The 25,000-nt window shown below is 42.3% G+C and overlaps 3 protein-coding genes across 7 annotated transcripts in view; 2 read left to right on the top strand and 1 right to left on the bottom strand.

Annotated features, from left to right (window-relative positions):
• rexo5 (RNA exonuclease 5) overlaps positions 1 to 2,848 on the top strand; it is a 23,235-nt gene extending 20,387 nt beyond the window's left edge. For 2 of the 3 annotated variants that reach the window (XM_084403283.1, XM_084403285.1), the window contains exons 16-19: positions 1 to 127; positions 250 to 416; positions 503 to 630; positions 865 to 2,848. The exon at positions 1 to 127 is cut by the window's left edge and continues 93 nt beyond it. In XM_084403283.1, the coding sequence (XP_084259409.1) occupies positions 1 to 127; positions 250 to 416; positions 503 to 630; positions 865 to 916 (474 nt within the window). In that variant the 3' untranslated portion in view covers positions 917 to 2,848. The remainder of the gene's footprint in view (positions 128 to 249; positions 417 to 502; positions 631 to 864) is intronic. The other variant, XM_084403284.1, reaches the window with a different exon arrangement.
• Positions 2,849 to 4,204: 1,356 nt separating this feature from the next.
• On the top strand, positions 4,205 to 9,382 carry LOC311286714 (uncharacterized protein). Of its 2 annotated transcripts, XM_084402968.1 has the most exons (5): positions 4,205 to 4,551; positions 6,533 to 6,664; positions 7,882 to 7,992; positions 8,530 to 9,041; positions 9,215 to 9,382. In XM_084402968.1, exons 1-4 carry the CDS (start codon positions 4,338 to 4,340, stop codon positions 9,015 to 9,017), a joined length of 945 nt encoding a protein of 314 aa, XP_084259094.1. In that variant the 5' UTR covers positions 4,205 to 4,337; the 3' UTR covers positions 9,018 to 9,041; positions 9,215 to 9,382. The 2 variants fall into 2 exon arrangements, with proteins under 2 accessions (XP_084259094.1, XP_084259093.1); XM_084402967.1 differs by having other exon boundaries at positions 8,530 to 9,382.
• Positions 9,383 to 11,011: 1,629 nt separating this feature from the next.
• On the bottom strand, positions 11,012 to 24,148 carry parn (poly(A)-specific ribonuclease (deadenylation nuclease)). 2 transcript variants are annotated; one of them, XM_084403003.1, is made up of 26 exons: positions 23,975 to 24,148; positions 23,720 to 23,797; positions 23,554 to 23,633; positions 22,280 to 22,347; positions 22,121 to 22,202; positions 19,618 to 19,678; positions 19,385 to 19,547; positions 19,226 to 19,288; positions 19,088 to 19,126; positions 18,966 to 19,005; positions 18,796 to 18,876; positions 18,473 to 18,529; positions 16,919 to 16,996; positions 16,796 to 16,839; positions 16,679 to 16,721; positions 16,526 to 16,601; positions 16,331 to 16,441; positions 16,137 to 16,206; positions 15,976 to 16,031; positions 15,759 to 15,845; positions 15,599 to 15,673; positions 15,373 to 15,514; positions 13,375 to 13,481; positions 11,776 to 11,842; positions 11,587 to 11,702; positions 11,012 to 11,516 (listed from the first exon to the last, which is right to left on the bottom strand). In XM_084403003.1, exons 1-26 carry the CDS (start codon positions 23,991 to 23,993, stop codon positions 11,467 to 11,469), a joined length of 1,953 nt encoding a protein of 650 aa, XP_084259129.1. In that variant the 5' UTR covers positions 23,994 to 24,148; the 3' UTR covers positions 11,012 to 11,466. The 2 variants fall into 2 exon arrangements, with proteins under 2 accessions (XP_084259129.1, XP_084259130.1); XM_084403004.1 differs by having other exon boundaries at positions 18,796 to 18,873; positions 23,975 to 24,095.
• Positions 24,149 to 25,000: the final 852 nt, after the last annotated feature.

Raw genomic sequence — 25,000 nt, 5'->3', positions numbered from 1 at the left:
TGTAACCTGTCCACTAAACCCCGTCGCCATGACGACCAGCTCCAGACCTTCACGCAGTTCGGCCCCGTTCAGCAGATCAGCAGCGCCGCAGAGCATGCTGGGAAACGCCCCCGACACGCCCTCATCAGTGCGTATGAAGCCCACAGAGCTTCATTCATATCATATCATGGCAGAAGTTGCTGATTACAGCGAGAGAGTCCTCATTATGTGTGTGTGTGTGTGTGTGTGTGTGTGTGTGTGTGTGTTTAGAGTTCGCGTGCGCTGACAGCGTTCAGGCCTCAGTGGGCGTCGCCCTTCAGATCGGCAACAGGAAGCTGTCAGTCTGTCGCGCTCTGACTCCGCCCCACATGACCTCATGGACACACACACACCCCGTTACTACGGAAACCAGCCCAGAGCAGGGGGAGGAGTGTGAGGTGAGTGACAGCTGTCAGTCAAACCGTAACGCCTCTGTTGTTTCTGCTAGTGATGAGATGAAATTAAAGTGTCATGTGACCTCCAGGTGTCATGTGACCTCCAGGAGCCAGCGCTGGAGCGCCGGATGAAGAAGCTGGATGGGAAAGTGGGAAAAGTGTTTCGAGCGCTGGAGAGAAACTGCCTGAGCATCGTGATCCTGCCTGGAGCCAGGAGGTACACAACACACACACACACACACACACACACACACACACACACACACACACACACACACACTCACAGTTACAAACACACAACACACACAGTTACAATCACATACATACACACACAGTTACAAACAGTTACACACACACACACAGTTACAAACACACACACACACACACACACACACAGAGTCGTGTGTGAGTTTGTGTATCAGTGTGACTCATGTTGTGTGTGTGTGTGCAGTGGTGGCGTGGATCATCTCGGCCTCTGCTTCATTCACATCAAACAGACGTGACTCCGCCCAGCTCGCCTGTGATTGGCTGAAGGGATTCCCAGCTCGCCTGTGATTGGCTGAAGGGATTCCCAGCTCGCCTGTGATTGGCTGAAGGGATTCCCAGCTCGCCTGTGATTGGCTGAAGGGATTCAGTGTTTTTATATCACACTTTTACTGTGTTCAAATACTGTTGAGAATAAAGAGTTTTACCCATGAATAGACTCGCTACTCCCTGGAGAATAACCTCCAGCACAGCAGCCCTGATGACCTTCACAGCAGAGAAAGATGGCTTTATACTTCAGGGAACGGTGGGAGATACTGAGCTTTGCTGCAGTCCTTTACACAGCTCCACATGTGATGTACACACAGTACCTGTTAAGGGTTCGGGGTCGGTGATGTGTCTGAGAGAGTCTCTTCTGCTCATTTATCTGATCAGAGATACAGGAACACTGTGAAATATCACTCCAGTGTAGATCAGCGGTGAAAACAAACAGAAACGAGATTATTTTTCTGACCCCATTGGCAGATCATTTTGCTTTTTTAGGCATCAACTCACATCATTTTTATTTCCTCAGAAAACAAGACTTGATATCTTACGCCACTTGACTACTTTAGTAAATGCATCTTGATATAAGAAATCTAAGATATCTGGACTGGAAACAAGACAAGAATACTAAGTAAGAAGAGCATGTTTTGCAGTGTACTCGTGTAAGTAAAGTGAAGGTTCAAGAGAATGAACAAATCACAGATTCTTGATTGTTTTGCACTAAAAGCAAATTAAAGGAGATCCTGTAAATGACCAGAGCTCATAACATAAGCAGAGAATTAGTTCCCAAGAGGGTCTGATGCAGGTGTGTGACCGCGTAACACTGACCTTTCTCTTTCACACCCACACACCGCACCACACACCACCTGACAGATATGATGGAAATATGTCGTGAGAAATCACACACGTGTGTGTGTGAGAGAGAGACAGACGCTGACTTCACACAAAGGTCCAGCGGGGAGTAGCGTGTTTTATACCTTTCTATGTACTAATAATAATCCGCGCCCGCGCCCGACACCGGTTCATCCCTCAGTGCCGTTCTCTCTCGCTCCGCTTCCGGGAGATCGTGTGTTATCCGGTCCCAACATGAGGCGGGGTGTGTGTTATAATCATCAGGAGCCGTTTCCATGAACAGTTCCTGCTAGAATTGTGTATTTCTAAAAAAAATTATGTTTTTAATTATTTACATTTTTTAATTCCTAAAAAATAGATTTTTTTTATGAATTAGGTAAAATTCCTACATAAGTGGGTCACGGCTTACATGGGAAACTGTGGGTGAACCAGTCGCTGTTCCATGTGTGCCGCTAACACAGAAACTGCGAACATCAAATGGAAAATGTATTCAGTGCATGACAGAAGAAAACCACAGAGACTTCTCCTCCTCGCTCCTCAACACCACTGTTCTCACACATCAGTCCACACACACACAGCAACAACGCATACATTACAAATATAAATGGTGTTTCGTAAGCTTATACAATACAACATTGTCACGTAGTAGTTCAACACACACACAGCAGAATGTATTCAGAGTCTTTTAAATAGATGAGGAGAAATAAGGCAAACACAGACCGTGAACACAGCGCTGAGAAGGGCTTATCTACACAGCGAGCGATCATCAGCAGAACAGGGAACAAATACTGAAGCAGAACTCAGGCGAACAGGAACAGGGAAACCCAGACAAACTGTGAAACTGAACACAACCCTTGCACACACACACAGCAGTTATTTACGAATCTGTGATTGAATGTTTTCCGACTCACTCGAGCACACACACAGACACACACACACACATCCACACCACACCGCAAACGCTCTTTGCAAAAACAGACAAAGAGACAAAAACATTTCCTTGCACGAAGATATGTTCATCTAGCCCTCACGTGTTGACAATGTCATTTTGACCTGAAGAAGATTTTCTTTTTCCCGAAAATACTAGTTAAAGTTGAAACTTAATGACTTTGTTCACAAATGGTCTAACTCTACTTCTCAAATGTTTTTTGACAATTTTCTTATTAAAAAAATAAATAAATAAAGTTTAGTTTCTCTGTGAAAAAGAATGTGTGTAATACTCAAAATAGTGTGTGTGTTTGTGTAGCATGTGTATGCATGTATCCACACATGCACAGGTGCAAGGGCTCGATGTTTGCAAGCACACATATGTGTGTACATGAACATAATGAACATGCTCCTGACAACTTTTCAGTCTCTCCCATTCACTTTCAGTGGCCCAGTGGCCCACCACAAGTGTAACTCTGTGCCATTTTGTACAAAATACAAGTTTTTCAAAACAAAAATTCCTGGTGAAATATTAAAGTAGACTGGTGTGATCAACAGTGCCAGGTTTCATTTAATATTTCCAAAATTAAACACTTTTAAAAACATCCAAAATACACTTTTAACTGTATCTTTTAGAGCCCTTTATCTGTTTGCGTCTGTAGATTTTCAGGTACAGTATATATATCTTAAATGGCCGTTTTCTCAAAACGAGTTTTTCCTCCAACATTGAGTCAGAAATCTCCACTTCAGCAACACTGACACACACCACACTTTACAGCCGGCCTTTATTTCCATCCATATCCTGAAGGCTTTTACAGAGGGGTTTGTACATGTATCATTTTCCTGATTTCCTGAACATTTTTAGCCTGGATGCTTAGCCCCGCCCACAACATTTGAGGTCGGGAAGTTCGGTCTGGACTTGATCCGTTGTGGAGCAACTATGCTCGAATCAGAGCTGTTCGGACCAATCAGACTGTCAGGGCGGGGATGGACAGATGATCAACAGTGGCGTAATCATCCACGTCACCAAAGAGCGCTTGGGTTGAATTCGTTTACAACAAAGATGCCTTTGTTATAGAAGATATCGACAGCGCGCTCAAGGAACAGAGAACCGCGATCAAGACATTTGTCGATCGGAAAGATGTTTTCGCCGTCCTAGACTATGGTGGAGATAAACCAGTCTGGACCTTCATCAGTTTCCTGGTTCTGAAGGGTTGGTGCTGCAGTTCAGCAGCTCAACACTTAATGTCTTCAATCCTAAAGCATAAATTAATTAGATGTTACTGGTTAACAACGTTGGCAGTTTATAGTTAAAGGGTTAATTGAACATTTTACACATTTTCTTGTGAAAAATTCTATCGTTTGTTGCCGACAGTTCACATGTTGGCGTTGGCACACCTATATTCCTTACAGAAAGACTTCCTTATTTAGCTTCACTTTGACATGTAAATTGAATAACTTAAGTTCATTTTTCATAAAGGCTCTACTTGTTTTGTTATCTGCCCATCTTCCTGTTTAACGGTGGTGTTCTCATCAAGACCCACCCCTTCTGATCAGCCATAAAGCAGGCAGAGATCTCACAGTACTTCAGTATCTTCACTGCGCTCCTGATCAGAGATGAACGCCTCACTCCTCCTCCTCTTTACTCTGCTCACCGCGGGCTTGAAGACCAGTCGAGCGTGTGGTAAACCCGAGCACAATCATGACTTATTTCAGCACTCTCACTTGTGTTACGAGTGCAGCGGCGTGGGGTATTACTGTCCGAAAAAACCAGTGATGTGTCCCAGTGGATTCTCCAAGTGCATGAGTTCAACTGTCGTACTGGAAATCGGTAAGTCCAACGAGATGGATTGAAATATGTACAGTACCAGTCAAAAGTTTGGAAACATTACTATTTTTAATGTTTTATGAAAGAAGTCTCTTATGCTCATCAAGCCTGCAGTAAAAAAAAAAAAAAAAAAACAGTAATATTATGAAATATTATTACAATTTAAAATAATGGTTCTCTTTTTTAATATACTTTAAAATGTAATTTATTTTTGTGATGCAAAGCTGAATTTTCATCAGCAAGTACTCCAGTCTTTGGTGTCTTATGATCCTTCAGAAATCATTCTAATATGATGATTTGATACTCAGTTATTATCAATGATGGAAACAGTTGTGCTGTTTAATATATTTTTTTGGAATACTTTTTTCAGGATTCATTGATGAGTAAAACGTTTACAGCATTTATTCATAAAAACAGCATTTATTCAAAATAAAAACATTTCTAACAATATAAATCATTACCATCACCTTTTATCAATTTAACGCATCCTTGTTGAATTAAAGTACTAATTTCTTTAAAAAAAAAATAGTTATTGTTCCCAAACTTTTGAACGGTAGTGTATATTGTTACAAAAGATTTCTATTCTAAATAAATACAGTTCTTTTTAACTTTTTATTCATCAAATAATCCTGAAAAAAGTATCTCAGGTTATAAAAAAAATATTAAGCAGCACAACTGTTTCCAACATTGATCATAAATCATCATATTAGAATGATTTCTGAAGGATCATGTGACACTGAAAACAGGAAAAATGCTGCTGAAAATTCAGCTCTGCATCACAAAAATAAATTATATTTTAAAGTATATTAAAATAGATAACCATTATTTTAAATTGCAATACTATTTCACAATATAACTGTTTTTTCTGTATTTTTAATCAAATAAATGCAGGCTTGATGAACATAAGAGACTTCTTTTAAAAACGTTAAACATAGTAATGTTTCCAAACTTTTGACTGGTACTGTACTTATATTTGACAGATGTAGAATTTGTCACAGAAATGCTACTTAAAGGGATAGTTCACTTTGAAATAAATTTTTGATATGTTTTAGCTTACCTCAAGGGCATCCAAGATGTAGGTGTCTTTGTTTCCGCAGTAGTTTTAATTTTGATATTTTTAGGTCAAACCGTTCTTGTCTGTCAGTCATATAATGCAGGTCTATGGTCACTGTCTCAAAACACAAGCACAGAGTCCAAATTAAAACAATTACCCATCGTAAGTACACATTGATGGCCTAAGACACGAAACGAGCGGTTTGTGTGAGAAAACGAACAGTATTTATATCGTTGTTATCTCTTGAAAACAGCACACGTCCAAATGATCTGACGGCGCGGGCGGGTATAGATATATACACTAGATGTCGCCTTGGCTACTGCAGTTCATTGGAACGAAACCGTAGCCAAGCGACATCTAGTGTATACATCTATATCCGCCCGCGCCGTCAGATCATTTGGACGTGCTGTTTTCAAGAGATAACAACGATATAAATACTGTTCGTTTTCTCACACAAACCGCTCGTTTCGTGTCTTAGGCCATCAATGTGTACTTACGATGGGGAATTGTTTTAATTTGGACTCTGTGCTTGTGTTTTGAGACAGTGACCATAGACCTGCATTATATGACTGACAGACAAGAACGGTTTGACCTAAAAATATCAAAATTGAAACTACTGCGGAAACAAAGACACCTACATCTTGGATGCCCTTGAGGTAAGCTAAAACATATCAAAAATTAATTTCAAAGTGAACTATCCCTTTAATTTCTGGCGGAAATGAACAAATTCATTCTGCTATTTAATTCTCAGATAGTTAAGTTAAAATTAAAATAAATAAAATGAATATACATCTGCTTTGCTGTTGTGATATTGCTTTTTTTTTTTAACTCTCACTGCTTCTTCCTAATGTGACATATATTCATAAACACATTTCCCATCCAAACACTGTGCAGTTTAACTACTCTCTCCCGAATCATTCATGTTTTTAGATGGATCTAGTTTGAAAATGCCGAAAAAGGAGTGTATTGATGACTGTCAAAATGGTTCCATAAACTACGGCATAATGAAGACGGCTTTCACCTGCTGCGACACCAACTTCTGTAACGCCAGAGACGCTCCAGGTATTGTGCTTTCCTGCCCAGTCTTCTTTAAGGTCCTCGATCTCGTTTACAGTCTTCGTTAAGGTCCTTGCACACCGAGTCGATCTTGTTTACACACTGCCTATGAAACTTTCGTCTGTCAGAAATAAATCCGGACCGGGTTAAATTTAAAATGTTTAAATTTTCTGCGTTTTTCGCATCCGTAGCAAGCAATCTGAGAGGTGTTTTGACCAATCAGAAGCCACCGTACAAGCGAACGCCTACATCCAGAACTGTTCAGGATCAATTTGGTTCAATGAAATCGGTGGTCTTGTTTTTGTTACGCGTCTCCAGTATCGCTAGCAGAGCATCAAACTGAGCCTCTGACACCCTGAAGTAAACCGTGAATCTCTCGGGATAATCCCGCAGCGAACTCGCCTTATTCCTCTCTATCTCAGGATTGGATGGACACAATATTTCCTCTTTTCTCTTTTTAAGAAGAGAGAGTAGCCTACGACAAAATCATTTTCAAGACTCCATTTTGTATTGTTTAGCGATTTTTATTTATTTATTTTTTTTACGAATGACGAATACGAAAAAACACATGAAAATTCTGTACTCAGTGTGCAAGAACCCTTACAGTCAACACTCATCTCACTAGCTAAGTTTCCATCCACTTGTCAATCGAATTATCTGAAGTTCGGTAAAAAAAACTCTGTAAAAAAATGCGAATAAAGCTGGTGAAAGTGTGTTTCCATCCAACGGCTTTAAAGCGAATAAAAACCTGTGCGTAATGACGTCAGATGCTGTTTTGCGATCAAATTGGTATATCGAATTGATTTGAGACATTTTAAGGTGTTTCCATTCATTTTCGCACTGAATCGCACAACATTCAAACAGAACATTTGCGAACAAAATTTTGCCTCACAAAATGGATCGCATTATTTATTCGGCAAATAACGTTTCCATCAGCGTTTATCGCATAAGCCGCAAATCGATCAAAATAAAATCCGATGAGACCGAACGTATTTCATTTGAGTCGATATTCATGAAATTCAATCGAATTTTACTGTTTCCATAAGGCATTTTTCATTCGATATCACTTAATTCGGATAAAAACGTGTGGATGGAAACATAGCTACTGTCCGGAAGAAAACAGCAGGATGGGACAGAATCGATCAGGAATCGGAGCAGCTAAAGCCGTGTTATTTTGATTCGATGTTACATTTGTTGAGATAATGAAAGTTTTCCTCCGGCAGATCCCAGATTTATGGCTCCCAACGGAAAGAAGTGTTATTACTGTGATGGCCAGAGTTGCAGGAACACCGTGAGCTGTGCCGGGACTGAAGACAGCTGCATCACAGCCACCCGTGAGACAGTCAACTCAGTCAGGGATGCACCATATATCGGCCACCATATCGGTAGCGGACGATATTTGTTCATTTTTAATGTTATCGCCCAGATCAGAAAATATGTCCGATATATTAAAGCCGATCAATAATGTATGATTTCCTCCAGCTGAGACGCTTCAGATGCGCACTGTTCAACATGATGGCTTTGAGCTTCAAATATGATTGAAATCACTTCATAAAAGGAAAACACAGTCTGTCATATCGGCTACATACAATTATAATGAGAACATTATGATTGTGTGCTTTTGATGGTGAGACTTTTGTTTTTGTAATCAGGCTCTCAAAAAAATATATAAAAATTTGGGATTTGGATTTAGATTTATCGGCCAATATATCGGTTATCGGCTTTCAAATATAAAGAATTATCGGTTTTCGCTATCGGCCAAAATGTTCATATCGGTGCATCCCTAATATTTTTAAACGTATTCAACTTTTTTGATACATAGCCTATACCAACTCAGACTGACTAACCTTTGCTTTCTTTCTTTTCACCAGTGACCAAGAGTGGCACGTCAATGCTTTTAAAAGGCTGTATCACTAAATCTATTTGTGGTCTCCTAAAATGTTCGTTTATTCAGGACGTCTCGTGTTGTGAGGGGAACCTGTGTAACGGTGACAAGGGCCTCACTCCGTATAACGCTGATAAGAGTCGCAACCTAAGCGTCATCCAGAGCTTCACGTATGGCAGTGTGAAGAGCGTCACCCAGATCCCGTATGAGGGTGCCAAGAAGAGTGACACCTATAGGGCCATGAATGAGGGTGCTAAGAAGAGTGACACCTATAGGGCCACGAATGAGGGTGCTAAGAAGAGTGACAACTATAGGGCCATGAATGAGGGTGCTAAGAAGAGTGACTCCTATAGGGCCATGAATGAGGGTGCTAAGAGTGACACCCAGAGGTCCCCGTATAACGGTGCTAAGAGCGTCACCCACAGCTTCCTGTTTTCTGCTCTCCTACTTCCTGCTGCACTGATTCTACAATGAGACGCACCTTACTGAATATATACAGTCAAACCAAAAATGAATCAGACATCAGATATTATTTTTGATATTTTTTCACTAGTGTGTGCAGGACACACAGGTCATATTTTATTACCATTTTCTAAACTATAGCGAATAAACTGTGATGATGTGAGAAATGTTGAAGGTGTCTTAATAAATCTTGGTTTGACTGTATATAGCTTATATTTTTGCTGTACTATCTTTAGAGTACGTTGTCGGCATTCTGATGTAACATTTTATTAATGATGACCTTTTATCATGCTGTAAAGAAGTCCAAAAGACATAATGCAGTAATAAAAAAAATATATGTCTATGTCCAAAAATTATTAAATCATGTTCACATTCAGAAGAAACATGCGTGATTTTTTAAAAATGATTCAAAGCAGGAAACATGCCTTTTTTTGGTCTTTCATGAGTTTGCATTAATATTTGCATTTCCACCATGATCAGGCTTTTACTGTTTAGTTACAATCCCTAAGGCAAAAAGAGAAATAATCAGATATAATGAGCAGTAATATTTTTTTTCTGTTATTTTATACAATATCTTTTATGTGTGTAACTAGCTACACTTTGGAGAATGTAATTTCTATTACATATGGAGTATGTAATTTCCATCATATGATGAGATTTCAATTAAATTCTTAAATTGAACTGATTCAGTCTCTCGTAAAGACGACGACTTCTTGAGGTAAAAACTCACTCACCTAATGCTGTAAACTATACATCCCTCTCAAGTTGATACTAAGCATAATATTAAAAGTTCAAATTAACACCACAGCCCAAACTATCAAATTCCATATCTTTGCAGATTTTGTCTTACAAATCATTTAAATTGCACATAAGGCCGGTTAAAAAGCCCTCATAAACTCCCTAAACGAGTGCTAAACGGACACTCTGAATAGGCTATAGCTAGCAAAATACTGAAAATAATTCACAACAGTAGACTTGATAAAGTCACTCTGACACAGAAACACATTTTTAATTTTAGAAGTCTTATGTATAGGCTATTTAGCATTACCTGAATGCCTTTAACTTTCCTGAGGTAAAAGTGGCGCGTTTCGTCGATTGAAAAACTGATTGAAACACTGATTAGGCGATTTCGCGAGACATTAAACTATATTCTGCATCTTTCTACATACCTTCATCCAGTCGTGCTGTAACTGAGTAGAGAGGATGATTATCGGTTCACTCGCGCTCAGCGCTGCCGTTAAACTGAGCGAGCCGTTAATACGACGTTATTTACGCTAATATTTAACAGAAATCTAATCTACTACAGCGCTCAAGATGAGCAAAGTAAAGAAGGTGGTGACATCTAGAGGACAAGACTGGCAGTAGGACTCACAGGGTAAGGCAAACACACATCTATGAAGGACTGACTTTATATTTTGCAAATTCTTCACACAAAAAAAAGGGTACACCGTGGCGTGTACCTTTAAGTATTTTAAGTTGTTAAAATAATGTCTAGGCCACTTTTGGTTGTGTAACCAGATCATGCTCATAACGTGATTCTCTACACCTGATTGAAACATACTTTTTACATCCACTACAAATCAAGTTTATTCCCACAGAAGCTTCAGCATCATTTGAGAAACCGATCACACTTGCTTTGATGACTAGCATCTAATGCTACAACACAGGGAGCACCACTGACTCCATTTATTCTTTAAGCAGAGACTCTTTAAAAAAAAAAAAAAAAAATTTTTTTTCCTAATATTCATAATACAAAATGACAGATTTAAAGAATAAATTAGATGAATACACATCAGCTTCTGATGGTCAGAGTGTCTGATCTGAATCAGATGATCAATCTTGCACTGGTCTTATGTTTCACGTGGAGTGCATTAGTTTTGGACCCCTGTGTCATCATGAATATGTGATGAAGAATCATGTTCATGTCAGACTGAATACTGTGAATTATTGAACATCATCAAAAATGATCTGGATCACATGTTTGAATGAACAGCCGGACACAGACGTACTAAGAAAGACTTTAATTTCATCTTCCCTGGAAAAGGGACCATTTGAACATTTCATACAAAAAAATACAAGGATATGAACAGGACATTCGTGATGACATCATTAGCAATCTTTGACACGTTTCATTTTTCTTTTTTTTTTTCTCACTGATAATCTGAAGGAACTAAAGACGAAGGAACCCTCTCAAGGAATAAATAAACATTGCAGGACACGTCAACATTTAAAATGAGGGAACGCTCTGGGAAACCGTGGTAAAATACTCACATACACACACACACACTCACTCTCTCTCAGACAGTAAATGGCTCAGTAACTCCAGCACCTTTAAAACGCTCTGAACTTCGGCCACGTAAGGAGAGGTCACGGGAGGTCACAGTCACAAAGTGCAGTCTTCTGATTGGCTGTCGGACACGCCTGGGCTGAGCGAGGCTCCCGATTGGCCGCTGAGCTCTCGCTACCAGACCTTAGGGACGTCGAAGAGCGTTGGCGGTGTCGTTTCAGAAGCTGCGGGAGAGAAAACACGTCAAACGCTCGTGCTCAGCGGACCAGAGCAAACCTCGAGAACAACGCTCACCGTCTGAGTTCCTCTTCTTGTGCTTGCGGCTCCGTTTACCTTGACTCTGATTGGCTGAGGCCTTCTCAGGCTCCGCCTCCTCATGCACCGGGCTCACAGAGGCTCCGCCTTCAGGCCTGAACAAACAGCAGCCAATCAGAACATGGGTCATGACATCATGTGAGTGAGTTACAGGGGCGGGGCACTTACTGCAGTCTGGGCCAATCACAGGACGCCTCCGAGTCAGCGACATTAACATACGTCTGTGAGGAGCCTCCTGTGACACCGGCAGAGAAACGAAACATCTCAGGTTAACCAAACAAACATGTTTGAAAAGGTTTAATAATCACTCTAACTCAAGAGAATACCAAAGTCCACCACAGAGCCATAACCATAAGAGGAACGATATCAGCGGAAACGCGTTCAGAAGGAAGTTCTCCAGCTGACGAGCGATGAAAACATTAAAGCAGGATGGATTCTGATTGGCTGTCAAAGAGCTCGAACAGTTGGAGCGGCAGATGACAAAACTGCAGCGCTAATAAGAGCGATATTGTGCGCTTGTGGACACTAATTAGGGGCCAAGCACAGAAGGCGTTTATGCTAATAAAAGGCATTTATGCTAACTTTTGATATTGTTACGAAACTTGGTATGGATCATGAGCACAATGCCCTGAAAGTATTCAAAATGTTTCGGGGCAGCGCCACCTTTGGGTCAAAAGTTAATAAAAAAAAAAAAAGCTTATAACTTTTAAATTAGCCTATTGCAATGAAACTGGTAATAGATCTCTTGGGTCACGCCGAGAACATATTTGCCATATTTGGCTTTATGTCTTTAATTGCTCATTGTTGCAGTTGGCCTGACACTCCCAGCCATGTTGGCATGTCAAATCAGCATGATGCCCTGAAAGAGTCCGAGAAGTTTCGACCAGAGCCACCTTTCAGTCAAAAGTTAGTGAATTTACAATAATGCTAATAAATTTGGAAAAATTGCGCCTATTGCAATGAAACTGGTAATAGATCTCTTGGGTCATGCCAATAACATGGATACCAAGTTGCCATATTTGGCTAAACTTCTTGTCCGCCATGGTGATTTTCATTCAATACCTACTTTTTCCAATCTCCTCGTAGACGGTTTGCCCGATTTTCACCAAAATGGAATTTTATCATCTTCAGATTGTGGCGACAAAGTTATGGATCTTGTGTTGATTGACGCAACCATTTTTGTAAACTGCAGCAACAAAGTTGAGGCATAATGCCAAACTGAATCTTACGCTGCATCTCTGCAATGCCTTGAGATCGACAACAAACTTTGTATGTGTCATTGTCACCTCACTCTGACCACGTCACATCAATTTCGTAACTGCGCCACCTATTGGTCGAACGTGATAAACCGTTAAATCATTATTAGTGACTGTGTATATGACTCAGCCATTTTGCCTCAAGTCTCTTAAAACGTCTTTAATTCTGACACTCCCAGCCAGGCTGGCATGTCCTGTCGTCTTGTTTGCGCTTGGCCCGATAATTGCTGCTTGCAGTTTGTTGTTGTGGACTATAATATAGTGATAGTTACAACTGTCGTAAATTGTCGTGGATGATAATAAAGTGATTGTTACGGTTATCGTTATGGTTCGTTGTTGTGGTCGATAAAACAGTGATGGTTACAATTATAGTAAATTATCGTTTGTTGTTGTGGATGCTAATAGTGATTATTGTTAGTTATCGTTAGTTGTGGACACAGACACAGTGATCATTGTTATTATAGTTTGTGGTTGTGTTATAGTGATGTTGTTGTGAATGACACACACACACCGTCAGTCTTCATCTTCTTGCCGCTGCTGTAGTGTGTCCAGCTGCTGTCAGAATAATGATTCTGCTCCTCTAGAGACGGACTGATGCTCCTCTTGACCGCGTGCAGCCTGAACACACACACACGGTCACATGACTGCCGTCCCAGTACTCAGTGTCACACACACAGGCTGGTGTCTCACTCACCAGAGCTGGAAAATACACAGATAAAGTGACCCGGGTTCGTTTGATTTTGGTTCATTCACACTGCCAGTGATTTTCCGGAATCAGAGAGTGCGTTCACACACAACCCATAAAAATCCTGTTAAGACACGTGACATCGATGTGTTGTAATGTCTCAGCAGCATCTTAAGGTACAATATGCAAGATTTTCTGCCACTAGAGGGCGCTAAATTCCAAACAACAACGGCGCAGCTTGATGACGATGTGAAGGAGCGTGGAATGATGGGAACTGTCGTTTTCAACTCCACCGTGGATGTAAATCAGTCAGACGGGAATCAAACAATCATGTTCATGGATGTTCATGGAGAGAGACACGCGGAGATCTGTGGGCTGAGAGCGTGAGTGCGGGAAGCGCGAGGACGCGATCGCTGTTACATTGGACTTTGCTGCTACAGCGCTGTGTGCTTATTATAAATAAATACGCCCACAGCTCCGCAAGCCGACCCAGTCCTCTTCCTTCCTTGAATTTGTTACAGTTTAATACTATATTGGTTATCATAGATGTTACTGTATGTCAAATTTATTGTGATAGCGCTGCGCAGTTTTACGTGTTCTAAACAATTGTTGTAAAAGTACATTCGAACATACCCACATCATTTGCCAAAATACTGATTAATCTTTATGTATAACATGCTATATTTACATGGCCATAAACACCAGACGTGATAAACAATGTCAATAAACTAAACACAAATCTAAAGCAATAATACTTCCCTTACATAAACATAACTATTACCGAATGCTACATTTGGAAAATATAAAATTAAGCATGCTTTGTCGACAGAACCATCTGCAATCGGTAAAGAATAATTGTGTTCCATAACGACTGCAAGAAACAAGCTAACGTGTGTTGCTTGATAGACGCTACAACTACAACTTCCGCATTTGTCCAGGACTCCACGAGCGGAAACCGAGGGTAACGCGGATATGACGCCACTGACTGCCGACTCCCAGCTCCCCCCTGCTCTAACGCCCCGTTTCCTTGGTTAGAATCGCAATTTTCTCACGATTTAAAAATAGTTGGAAACATTTGGGATATTGTAAGTAATCAACTTAACAAAATATATAACACTGGCCTTGAGATTATGGGATATTTTAATGCAAAAATCTTACATACTGTACCTTTAAGTTTGCTTATGAGAAACCACACTTGTGCATTTTTTTCTCTGATTCGATCGTAAACTTGCGCATTTCGTACCGTTTCACAGCTGGCGAACGATCCCGGCTTCAGCATCACCACTACGACACGGCATTACTACGACTTTCACACAACGCTCGTTCCGGGACTGAACACGGAAATGTTACTAGGTCCCCAACCCGGCATCGATCCCGGGTCGTGTTTGCGTTCACACAGAAGGCACTCTGCCAATTTCCCGGGTTCAAAGCGCAGTGTGAAAGGGGCTCAGCTAGCGTCTGCAGTGTAGGGTCACACACACACACACACACACACACACTCACCGGCTGGCGTCTGCAGTGTAGGGTCACACACACACACACACTCACCGGCTGGCGTCTGCAGTGTAGGGTCACACACACACACACACACACACACACACTCACCGGCTGGCGTCTGCAGTGTAGGGTCACACACACACACACACTCACCGGCTGGCGTCTGCAGTGTAGGGTCTCACACACACACACTCACCGGCTGGCGTCTGCAGTGTAGGGTCACACACACACACACTCACCGGCTGGCGTCTGCAGTGTAGGGTCTCACACACACACACACTCACCGGCTGGCGTCTGCAGTGTAGGGTCTCACACACACACACTCACCGGCTGGCGTCTGCAGTGTAGGGTGTGTCGGCCCAGCCGTCGGCGGCCCATCTCCTGCTGGAGGTGTTCTTCTGCCGGCCCTGCAGGTACTCTGCGTACGTCTGGATGCGGTAGCTCTCTGCGTACCGGCTGGTGTTCATGGCTGCGCACACACACACACACACACACGTCAGGACATGAGCGCCAGACAGACACACAGACACATCAGCATCTCCAAACCTCTTACCGATCTGAACCTGCTCCGTCTGACTGAGGGACACGAACGCTGACGTGTCGTCGATCCACGACACCTGGATGTTACCTGAGACACAACAGACACAGATCAGCACACACACCTGTCACAGAGAGTGTGTGTGTGTGTGTGTGTTAGTGTGTGCGTGTGTTACCGAAGGCGCTGAAGAGCTGGTACAGGTCACTGGTCTTCCACTCTTTAGGGAACGTGACATACAGCACGTGATCTCTCTTGGGCTGCACTACATGGACAGATACACAGGTAAATAGACACACAGGTGGGTGGGTGTGGGTGTGGGTGTGGGTATAGATAGATAGATAGATAGATATACATGTATATGTTTATGTATATATGTGTGCACGTGTTCTTACGGTCTGGGCCACTCATGTTCAGGTAGGGAATGTCAATCACCCTCATCAGGAATAATCTGGAAAACACAATAACTAAATCAGACCAAGATTAGATAAGTGTGTGTTTAAGTGTGAGTGTGAGAGTATGAGTGTGTGAGAGTGTGAGAGTGTGTGTGTCTCACTTGTTGTAGAAGGGTTCTATGAGTTTGGAGCGAGCAGAGATGTGACTCTTTGGAGGAGTGAGGAAAGTCCCTGAGAAGAGACCAGCATTACTGATTAAACACACAGAGTCTATACAGAGACAGTTCAGACTGAGCTTTGATTGGATGAGCTGATCTGAAGCTCCTCCCACACAAACACACACACACACACACACCCAGGTAGTTTGCCATGGAGATGAAGCACAGTCCAGTGATGAAGGCATCGTAACCGGCTTCATGAAGCTGCTCTGTGGAGGTGTCGTAACTCCTGATGCCTTCAGGACACTCTGAACACACACATGGAGAAGAGTGAGTGAGAGTGAGTGTGAGTGAGTGTGAGTGTGAGTGTGAGTGTGTGAGAGAGAGAGTACCAGTGACGGGCGATCTGAAGGGTTTCTCTCTCAGCTGTTTGTGCAGTTCAGCCAGTGACGTGTTGCCGATGATCTCCTGCCACACAAACACTTATTAAACACACACACACACACACACGCGCTCCGGATTGTGACCCAAAATACACAACGCACCTTGAAGGGCTGTGTGGATGCCATCAGCTTGGTGTCCAACAGCCTGAAACACACAGATCGTGAGCACACACACACACACTAGCAGACACACCAGTGATGATCATGTGATCAGTTTACCTGGGAAACACAGACATGGCCACCTCCTTAAAGTCTTCCAGCTCCTGTAAACACACACACACACCTCATCAGACGGCCATCCAACACTCAATCCCACAATCCTCCAGTGCCGGGTCACGTTACCTCGGGCAGCGGCGTACAGAACTGATGGATGGTGTGCATGACGTCCAGCAGCATGTTGTGGCCCACCACCAGCTTACCCTGCGACACACACACACACATTATGAGGTTCAGCTCCTCTGGCACAGCTTTAAGGAAGATCAGAATGTTATGAATTTTAATGAGCCTCATTCAAAACAACAAGATTCCAGATTAATTACTGAAGGCATGGCGGAATAATTACTGAAGTATTAGAAATTATACTTATAAACGTTTAATAATGAATGGAGATGCACCGAGTCTTCAGTTAAACAGTCAGTGTGTGTGTGTGTGTGTGTGTGTGTGTGTGTGTGTGTGTGTGTGTGTGTGTGTGTGTGTGTGTCAGTGTGTTGATCTGTGCATAAACTCTTAAAGTGACAGTAGCCTAATATAGTGCTGTCAAACTATTAAAATATTTAAATCGCATTAACGTCATAGTTAAATCGCACATCATCTACTCGAAATGTCCCTTGATTTCTTTTTGTTCAATTATCTTCTCATTTTAATGCTCTTATCAGCATGGAGAAGTGGATCGGCTTGCTCTGTGCAAATGGTTATTCTTGAGAACAACACTGGCATATACTGCAGTGTTCAGTTTCACACTAACATTCTCACTCGGAGCAAATAACGGCATCAGAGCGTTCGCCTCAGCTGTGTGTGTGGCCGTCCAGTGGTGTTTCAGACTGGCCGTGCTGCGATGATCCACACACCCACACACACACACACACACACACACACACACACACACACACACACACACACACACACACACACACACACACACACACACACACACACACACACACACACACACACACACACACACACACACACACACACACACACACACACACACACACACACACACACACACACACACACACACACACACACACACACACACACACACACACACACACACACACACACACACCCCCCCCCCCCCCCCCCCCTCTGGTCTTGTCATTTGGCAACTTTTTAAAAGGAAACTTTCCATTCAGGATCTTATTGGCATCCATTTCGGCTTCTCGCGCTCGCCATCCACTCAGAACGTAACGTGTCCGGTCCCGCTAGATCAGGTGTGGTGGTGTAGTTTTCTAACGGCATGTGAAACACACTACACAGTTTGCTAGGCCAAAGAGAACGCTAATCTCCCGATAAAAAAACTTGGACGCCGTTAAAACGGGTTTGCGTTAACGCCGTTAATTTACAATGAAGCCTGTCCAGTGTTATTCCACATGAGATCGTTCCTGTAGCATCTCTCAGCTGAATACACTATACACACTCTCCTCAAAGAGGCGTTTACTTCACATCTGTTCTACTGCAGTTATTTCTGCTGTTTGCAATTTGTTCTGGTTTTTTTTTTTTTGAAAAGAAAATTCAGCATTGAAGAAAAGTTTTGTTTGTATCCTATAAAGAAAATCTACTGGCAGGACACAGATCAGAAGTGGCCAAGAAGAGTCTGTGCAATTATCATCATTATCATTATTAATTATTATTAATTATTATTATCATGAGTTGTGTGTTTGCAGGACTCACAGATTTAGAGATGGCTCTAATAACCCTGGAGAAACCCACGGCGTCGTTCAGCTCTTCCTGCAACACACAGATCAATGAGGAGAACCAGCTGATGATGTCATGAAGGTCAAGTCACAGGTCATGTGACACAGGCAGTCCATCAGTACATGAAGTGTGTGTGAGAGAGAGTAAGAGTGTGTGATAGTGTGTGAGAATGTGCACATGTGAGAATATGTGTGAGAGTGTACATGTGTATGTGTGTGTATGTGAGATTGTGTGTGTGAGAGTGTGCACATGTGAGAGAATGTGTGTGAGAGTAAGAGTGTGTTTGCCCACACACACACCTGCTCCCTCTGCTGTTTCTGCTGCTCTCTCCTCCTCCTCTCCTCATCATCCACTTTACTGATCTGGATGAAACGCTCCTTCTGACAACACACACACACACACACACACACACTGTATGAGAGTTTGTTTATTGCTATAATGTTGTGTGTTTGTATGAGTGTGTTTGTACCTTCTCCGTCTCCAGCGTCTCCACATGAAGTTTAGGAAACCTGAAACACCAGTAGCACCAGATGAGCTGAGACACTGAGCAGATCACACACACACACACACACACACACACGACAGACTTACTTTGAATTGAGCGTCTGATAGATGAGCTTCCTCTGAAACCTGACACACACACACACACACACACACAGAGAGAGGGTGTGAACACTCATATTTAGAGGAGACCTGTTATGCATGATTATAATAATGAGTGAGTCTGACCCGGTGCAGGGCTCCAGATCCAGAGTCTGATCAGAGCTGTTCAGGAGAGAGTCCACCTTCTGCCTGAATACACACACACCACCATCATCATCAGAGTGTGTGTGTGTGTGAGAGAGCGCAAGTGTGTGAAAGAGTGATCTGGTGTGTGTGTGTACTCACTCCATGCTCCTGATGAAGTCTCTCTGGTCCTCAGGCACGCTGCAGGCTCCTCCTCCAGAGGGGGGCGTGTATGACACAGGCCCCGCCCCATTCATCTGGCCCCGCCTCTCCTCATACTGCTCCCTCAGCTGAGACTCCTCCTCCCGCGTCAGGTACGCGATCCCTACAGCAACACACCTGTCAGTTACTCACACACACACAGAAGTCACATGACAGGAAGTGAGATCACATACCGCTGCGGAAGACCTTGTTGAAGTCGAAGCCCTGGCTGGCCAGGAAGTCAATGCTGGAGCTCTAGAGGAACAGGAAGGGGAGGAGTCAGATCACGAGTGGGCAGAACAGGAAGGGGAGGAGTCAGATCACGAGTGGATAGAACAGGAAGGAGTCAGATCACGAGTGGGCGGAACAGGAAGGGGAGGAGTCAGATCACAAGATGGTGTTTTTATTAATGAAAAAATAAATAAACAAATCAGGCCTTGTCCACACTAATACGTTTTCGTAAAAAAAAAAAACCCACATCTTTTTCTCTCCGTCTAGACCAGGGGTGTCAAACTCATTTTCACTGAGGGCCACTTCAGGATTATGGCTGCCCTCAAAGGGCCGGTTGTAACTGTAAGACTTTTAAAATGTTAATATATTGTCTCTTTATTTGATTATTACTTATTTAAGTTACAAATATTGTATATGCATTTGCAGGGGTGTTTCTAGGTTTTAAAAACATCAGGGGCTGGGTAATAATGATTTGATACAGAGAATAATTTATTATTGTATATATGGAGGGGCAAACTGGCTCAAAAAGTCAGCCTTGGCACTGTAGCCACACCAGCACACATTACCACACAGTCATGCGTATTCAAATGTGAGGTAGTTAGGGGGGTTCAGGGACATGCTCCCCCGATAAAATTTGGATTTCTCTGACCTACATATGTGCATTTTAAGGTGTTTAAAGGCCAAAAAAATTGGATAACAATAGCTTTAAAAGCATGTTAGTGGGCAGTAGCATAAATTATTTGTCAAGATAACAGATTCTTAAAAATGAGAATGAGGATAAATATTGCAATAAATGATCCACACTACAAAATGGAAATGCAGAATGTCTCTGCTTATTGTTGACAATACACAATCACATATTCCAAACAGGAACGGCCTTAAATGAGAAATCTTTCAAGGATTATTTTGCTATGTTACATTTCAATCAAAAACCAGTGCAATCTTTTTGTGTCCAGAGGCAAATGAGCAATTTATATTACCATTAAAGATTGGTTTCAGCAACTTGTTTCTTTCCTGAGTTAATCAATGTTTTTGGCACTAATCAGTTTAAAGTTTCAATTGTTCACTCATAAAGACAGTCACTTGTCGCCACCTACTGGCTTAATGATGCAAGTGAGCGGAGTGATACAAATGGTGAAAAGGATAATACTGGTACATATTATATTAAATATTATGTAATATATGTAATATATTTAAATAAATATATTATTATATTAAAATAATATAAAATATCAATATATTATTCTTCAATCAGTTCTATGCAGCAGAATCAGATTTAACAGATTTATTTTTTGACCAGTTGTCAAAAAAAAGTATAGTCCTACAAAGATATTTTTATCAGAGCATGAGCAGAGCAGGGAGAACGAGAGGATCGTGATTCGTGTAATTTTACCAGTGCTGCCCAGCACGGCTATACACACCATGTTACAGCACAGTAGTGCTATTGCAAAAGAAACAAGTCCAGAGAAATTTCATGTCGGCACATTTTTTTTTTTAGCGGACTTTGCCTTTCCGGTGAGCTTGAACAGAGCTCGCAACACAAACATACACACATACACACACACACACACACACACACACACACACACACGGAGGTTGCTTACGGAACATTGAGCAGAACGCGCTGTGAACACGGAGCGGAGAGCACAGCGCACACACACAGCGGAACGCGCTTCTAAGTTATGCATCTTCGGAAGCGGACTCGCACGCAAAGTCATAAAACACGCTGAGCCAGAGTCAAACCATCGCCGAACACGGAGGGGCGCGCCGGCTTTTTAGTATCTTTCGGCCAGAAAACGAAAATGTTATTTTCGGCAGCCTAAATTTCGTTGCATCCCTAATTTTAAGACACCCATATGCTCTCACGGGCCATATAAAATAATGTGGCGGGCCGGATTAGGCCCGCGGGCCTTGAGTTTGACACATGTGGTCTAGACCTTCAGTCGACACTGACGGCGTTTTTATTAATGAAAACGAAGCTTTTTGAAAATGCTCCCCAAAGTGGATAGATTTGAAGAGGGTTAGGCGATGTCCCCTAAACCAGCAGCTTGTTCCGCGTGTTCCTTTAAGCCCAAACACATGACGGTGACTGAGACGCATCAGTGAATGCAGAGATACTGTACTAAATACATACTAAAGCTCATACAGGCGGAACAATAATAAAAGTTATCGCGCAATTCTTCTGACAGGATCATTTTTCCTGTCAGAAGAATTGCGCGATAACTATTATTGTTCCGCCTGTATGAGCTTTAGTGAGGGGTTACGCACGCGCAGGAAAGGGGAATGTAGCGTTTCTCATCCACACGGAGACGCTAGTGCGGACGGAGAGTGTTTAAACGAACCCTGCGCTTCCAGGCGTATCAGGAGTAATGTGGGTGTGGCCTGAGGAGGGGCGTGGCCTGATGTGGGCATGGCCTGAGGAGGGGCGTGGCCTGACGAGGGCGAGCAACAGCACTGCTCTCTCACCTGACAGATGAACTTGATGTCTGGAGACGTGCGGCTGAAGGGCTTGGGGAAGATGTAGAAGTTGAAGGCTTTCGTGATGTACCTGCGGGACAACACACACACAGTCACACACACACACTCACACAGAGCGATATCACTGAGAAGGAAGAGCCGGCTCACGTGGACTGGTTCTGCTCGTATCTGAAGGTGCAGATGCCGAACTGGAAGAGCAGGAAGTTCATGGAGTGCTGAAGGAGAGAGGAGACGGAGTGAAACACCAGGAGTGACAGGAACCAGTCTTCACTAGTTACAGCAGCCAATGAACATCAGGAGGAGCGCCGCTTCACCACAGTTCATGTCCACCAGGGTTGGGGATCGCTTGAGTTAACGATTCCGAGTCCAATAGAGTTTAAGTGGATATCATTCACATTTATTCTTATTGCAAACCATGTATCTGAACATCACCAACAGAAATCATCAGGCTGAAGAACACTTACACGAGGCCCGTGGGTTAAAGACACCACAGAAGAACAGCTAGCCTAGCTAATATACATGTAGAGCACTATTACACACATATTTCAGTAATTAAAAAAAGAACAAATAAATTAGCATTCGCAACAAATAGATCCAACTGAAGAAATAAGACTGAACTACACAGTGTTTCAAGATTTTTTCAGTATAAAATATACATTACAAACATAGTTACAGAAGTTATTCAGTGAAGAACGAGTGTTTTCTCGGTCTTCTGTAGTTTGATTAGTGTTATTATAGAGATGTCAGCACAGGAATATTAGTGTTATTATAGAGATGGTATTTATGGTTAGGCTAAAGTTAATCCTCTGGGGTCGACAAACACGCCGGCGGATTTTGCTGGATCTTTCCACATAGCGGCACAATATGAATGTGCACTAGCGACATCAGCTCGATAACACTCATCAGATGCATGTACTTTACGTCGTCTTGTATTTTATTCATATTTACAATAAAATGTGGCTGTTTTCAAGGACTTAAATTTCAAAAAGTCAAATTCAAGCACCTTGTACGGACCCTGCGATTGGTCAGATGGCCTGTCAATCAAACTCCAGACGAAGGGAAAGAAACTAAAGGCTTGTTTTGACTGTACGAAATGAGATTGGACGAATAAGGGGATTATATACGAAGAAATCCCAAAAACTACTTGCAAAGTCACATTTATACAGCACATGATTATCAATCAAGCGACTGGCTCTTTTATTTAGGAGGAGGAGCTTATTCAACCATATTGTGCTGCCCAGTGTCTTTATCTACAGATGAGGCTGACCAGAAACAAGAGAGAGAGAGAGAGAGAGAGAGAGAGAGAGAGAGAGAGAGAGAGAGAGAGAGAGAGAGAGAGAGAGAGAGAGAGAGAGAGAGAGAGAGAGAGAGAGAGAGAGAGAGAGAGAGAGAGAGAGAGAGAGAGAGAGAGAGAGCTTTACCTTCCTCAGTTTGGTGTATCTCTCCTCCGGTGTGTCTAGTCCATTGGTCAGAGCACTGACTGACGGCCCATCACTGATTCCTACAACAATAACACACACAGTATTAACACACACACACACACACACACACAGTATTAACACACACACACGCTTATGAAGCACTGACCTGTGAACTCTCCGTCTATAGAGATGAAGTCCGCCTCCTGAATCGCGTTACACACCTCTGGAAGAACCTCCTTAAAATCTGCACCATACAAGATTAACACACATCAACACACACACTCATAAACACATCGCTAGTATACACTCGCGCGCACGCGCGCACACACATCGTCACATTAGCGCGCTCGCGAGTGTATGTCTATCCGTGGATCTGCGTGAGGTTTTACGTTGATGTATTTTGATAATTTGATCGCCTTACTCTGTCTCGTGACCTCCATCCTCTAAAGCAGCGAAATAGAAATACACACAAACACACACACACTGGACGCTTTAACCCCAGCCGCCGGAAACACTAACTTGCACTTCCGGTCCCTGTCTGTGCCTGCAGGGGGCGCTGTGAGGCCCACTGAGCCTGACTACTGTAATTATTTTCATACATTCATCCAACTAATTCACATATAAGCTATAAATTAAATTCCGTTCCAGTGATTTTTTGATTAAAAAAAAAAAATGTTTACTAGAAATGATCCAGTATTAGTAATCATGAGCGACTGTGATTGGTTCATCCTGCTCAGCGCAGAGTTACCGCAACTCTTTTACATTTAAAATACACAGTGATTATTTCAATAGACTAATTGTTATTTATACCCATCTTACTCAGTAACCACATGGTGATCTAATCGAGCAGGAGTCTTGTGATTTAATATGTTTTATAATCAAATCAAAGAAGGCGCGCCGCGCGCATCACTGTTCGCATTAACGTACTCCAGCGCGCTCCCGCTGTCGAGGAGTGTGTGAGGTAAGATGTAAGGTGCTTTAGATAAACACAATATCTGACTGTTTGTCGACTGAAATGCTCAATCACCGACAGTACATGATACAAACTACCCCTCTGTCAAAGTTTTGAACTGAAAATAACCCGATCCATGTAGGCTAATGCAATTCTACTGATTTACGAGACAAGAAAATTTAAACATCAACACTTTTCGGCATATTAGGCGTAAGATTAAGAGTGAATGTACTTATTTTAAAATAAAAAACACATTATTTGGAAATAGTTTACAATAAATTGCAGTTGTTTATTATTTTAAATTCCTTTATTCTTTAATTTATTTTAATTAAAAGGGCCAATATACATTTGTGACAACATGGTTAATCTTATCACCGTGTCACAAAATGGTAATCAATCAGGATTTATAATTTGACCAGTCAGGTTCGGATTCCGCGGAAAATGCCAGTGTTGTGGTTCCTCAATTACAATAATAAGCTAATAACAGAGAATGTC

Source organism: Rutilus rutilus (genome assembly GCF_951802725.1).
Source record: "Rutilus rutilus genome assembly, chromosome: 2".
Taxonomy (NCBI): domain Eukaryota; kingdom Metazoa; phylum Chordata; class Actinopteri; order Cypriniformes; family Leuciscidae; genus Rutilus; species Rutilus rutilus.
The sequence above is the reverse complement of the archived record's forward strand: the minus strand, read 5'-3'. Positions and strand labels throughout refer to the sequence as shown.

Excerpts from the sequence above, each read along its gene's own strand:
- LOC311286714 (XM_084402968.1), top strand. The coding sequence starts at position 4,338 with ATGAACGCCTCACTCCTCCTCCTCTTTACTCTGCTCACCGCGGGCTTG. Across the intron at positions 4,552-6,532 it reads AACTGTCGTACTGGAAATCG|ATGGATCTAGTTTGAAAATG; the intron begins GTAAGTCCAACG and ends TCATGTTTTTAG. Across the intron at positions 7,993-8,529 it reads CAGCTGCATCACAGCCACCC|TGACCAAGAGTGGCACGTCA; the intron begins GTGAGACAGTCA and ends TCTTTTCACCAG.
- parn (XM_084403003.1), bottom strand. Across the intron at positions 23,634-23,719 it reads TATAGACGGAGAGTTCACAG|GAATCAGTGATGGGCCGTCA; the intron begins GTCAGTGCTTCA and ends TTATTGTTGTAG. Across the intron at positions 15,515-15,598 it reads GACGGAGCAGGTTCAGATCG|CCATGAACACCAGCCGGTAC; the intron begins GTAAGAGGTTTG and ends GTGTGTGCGCAG.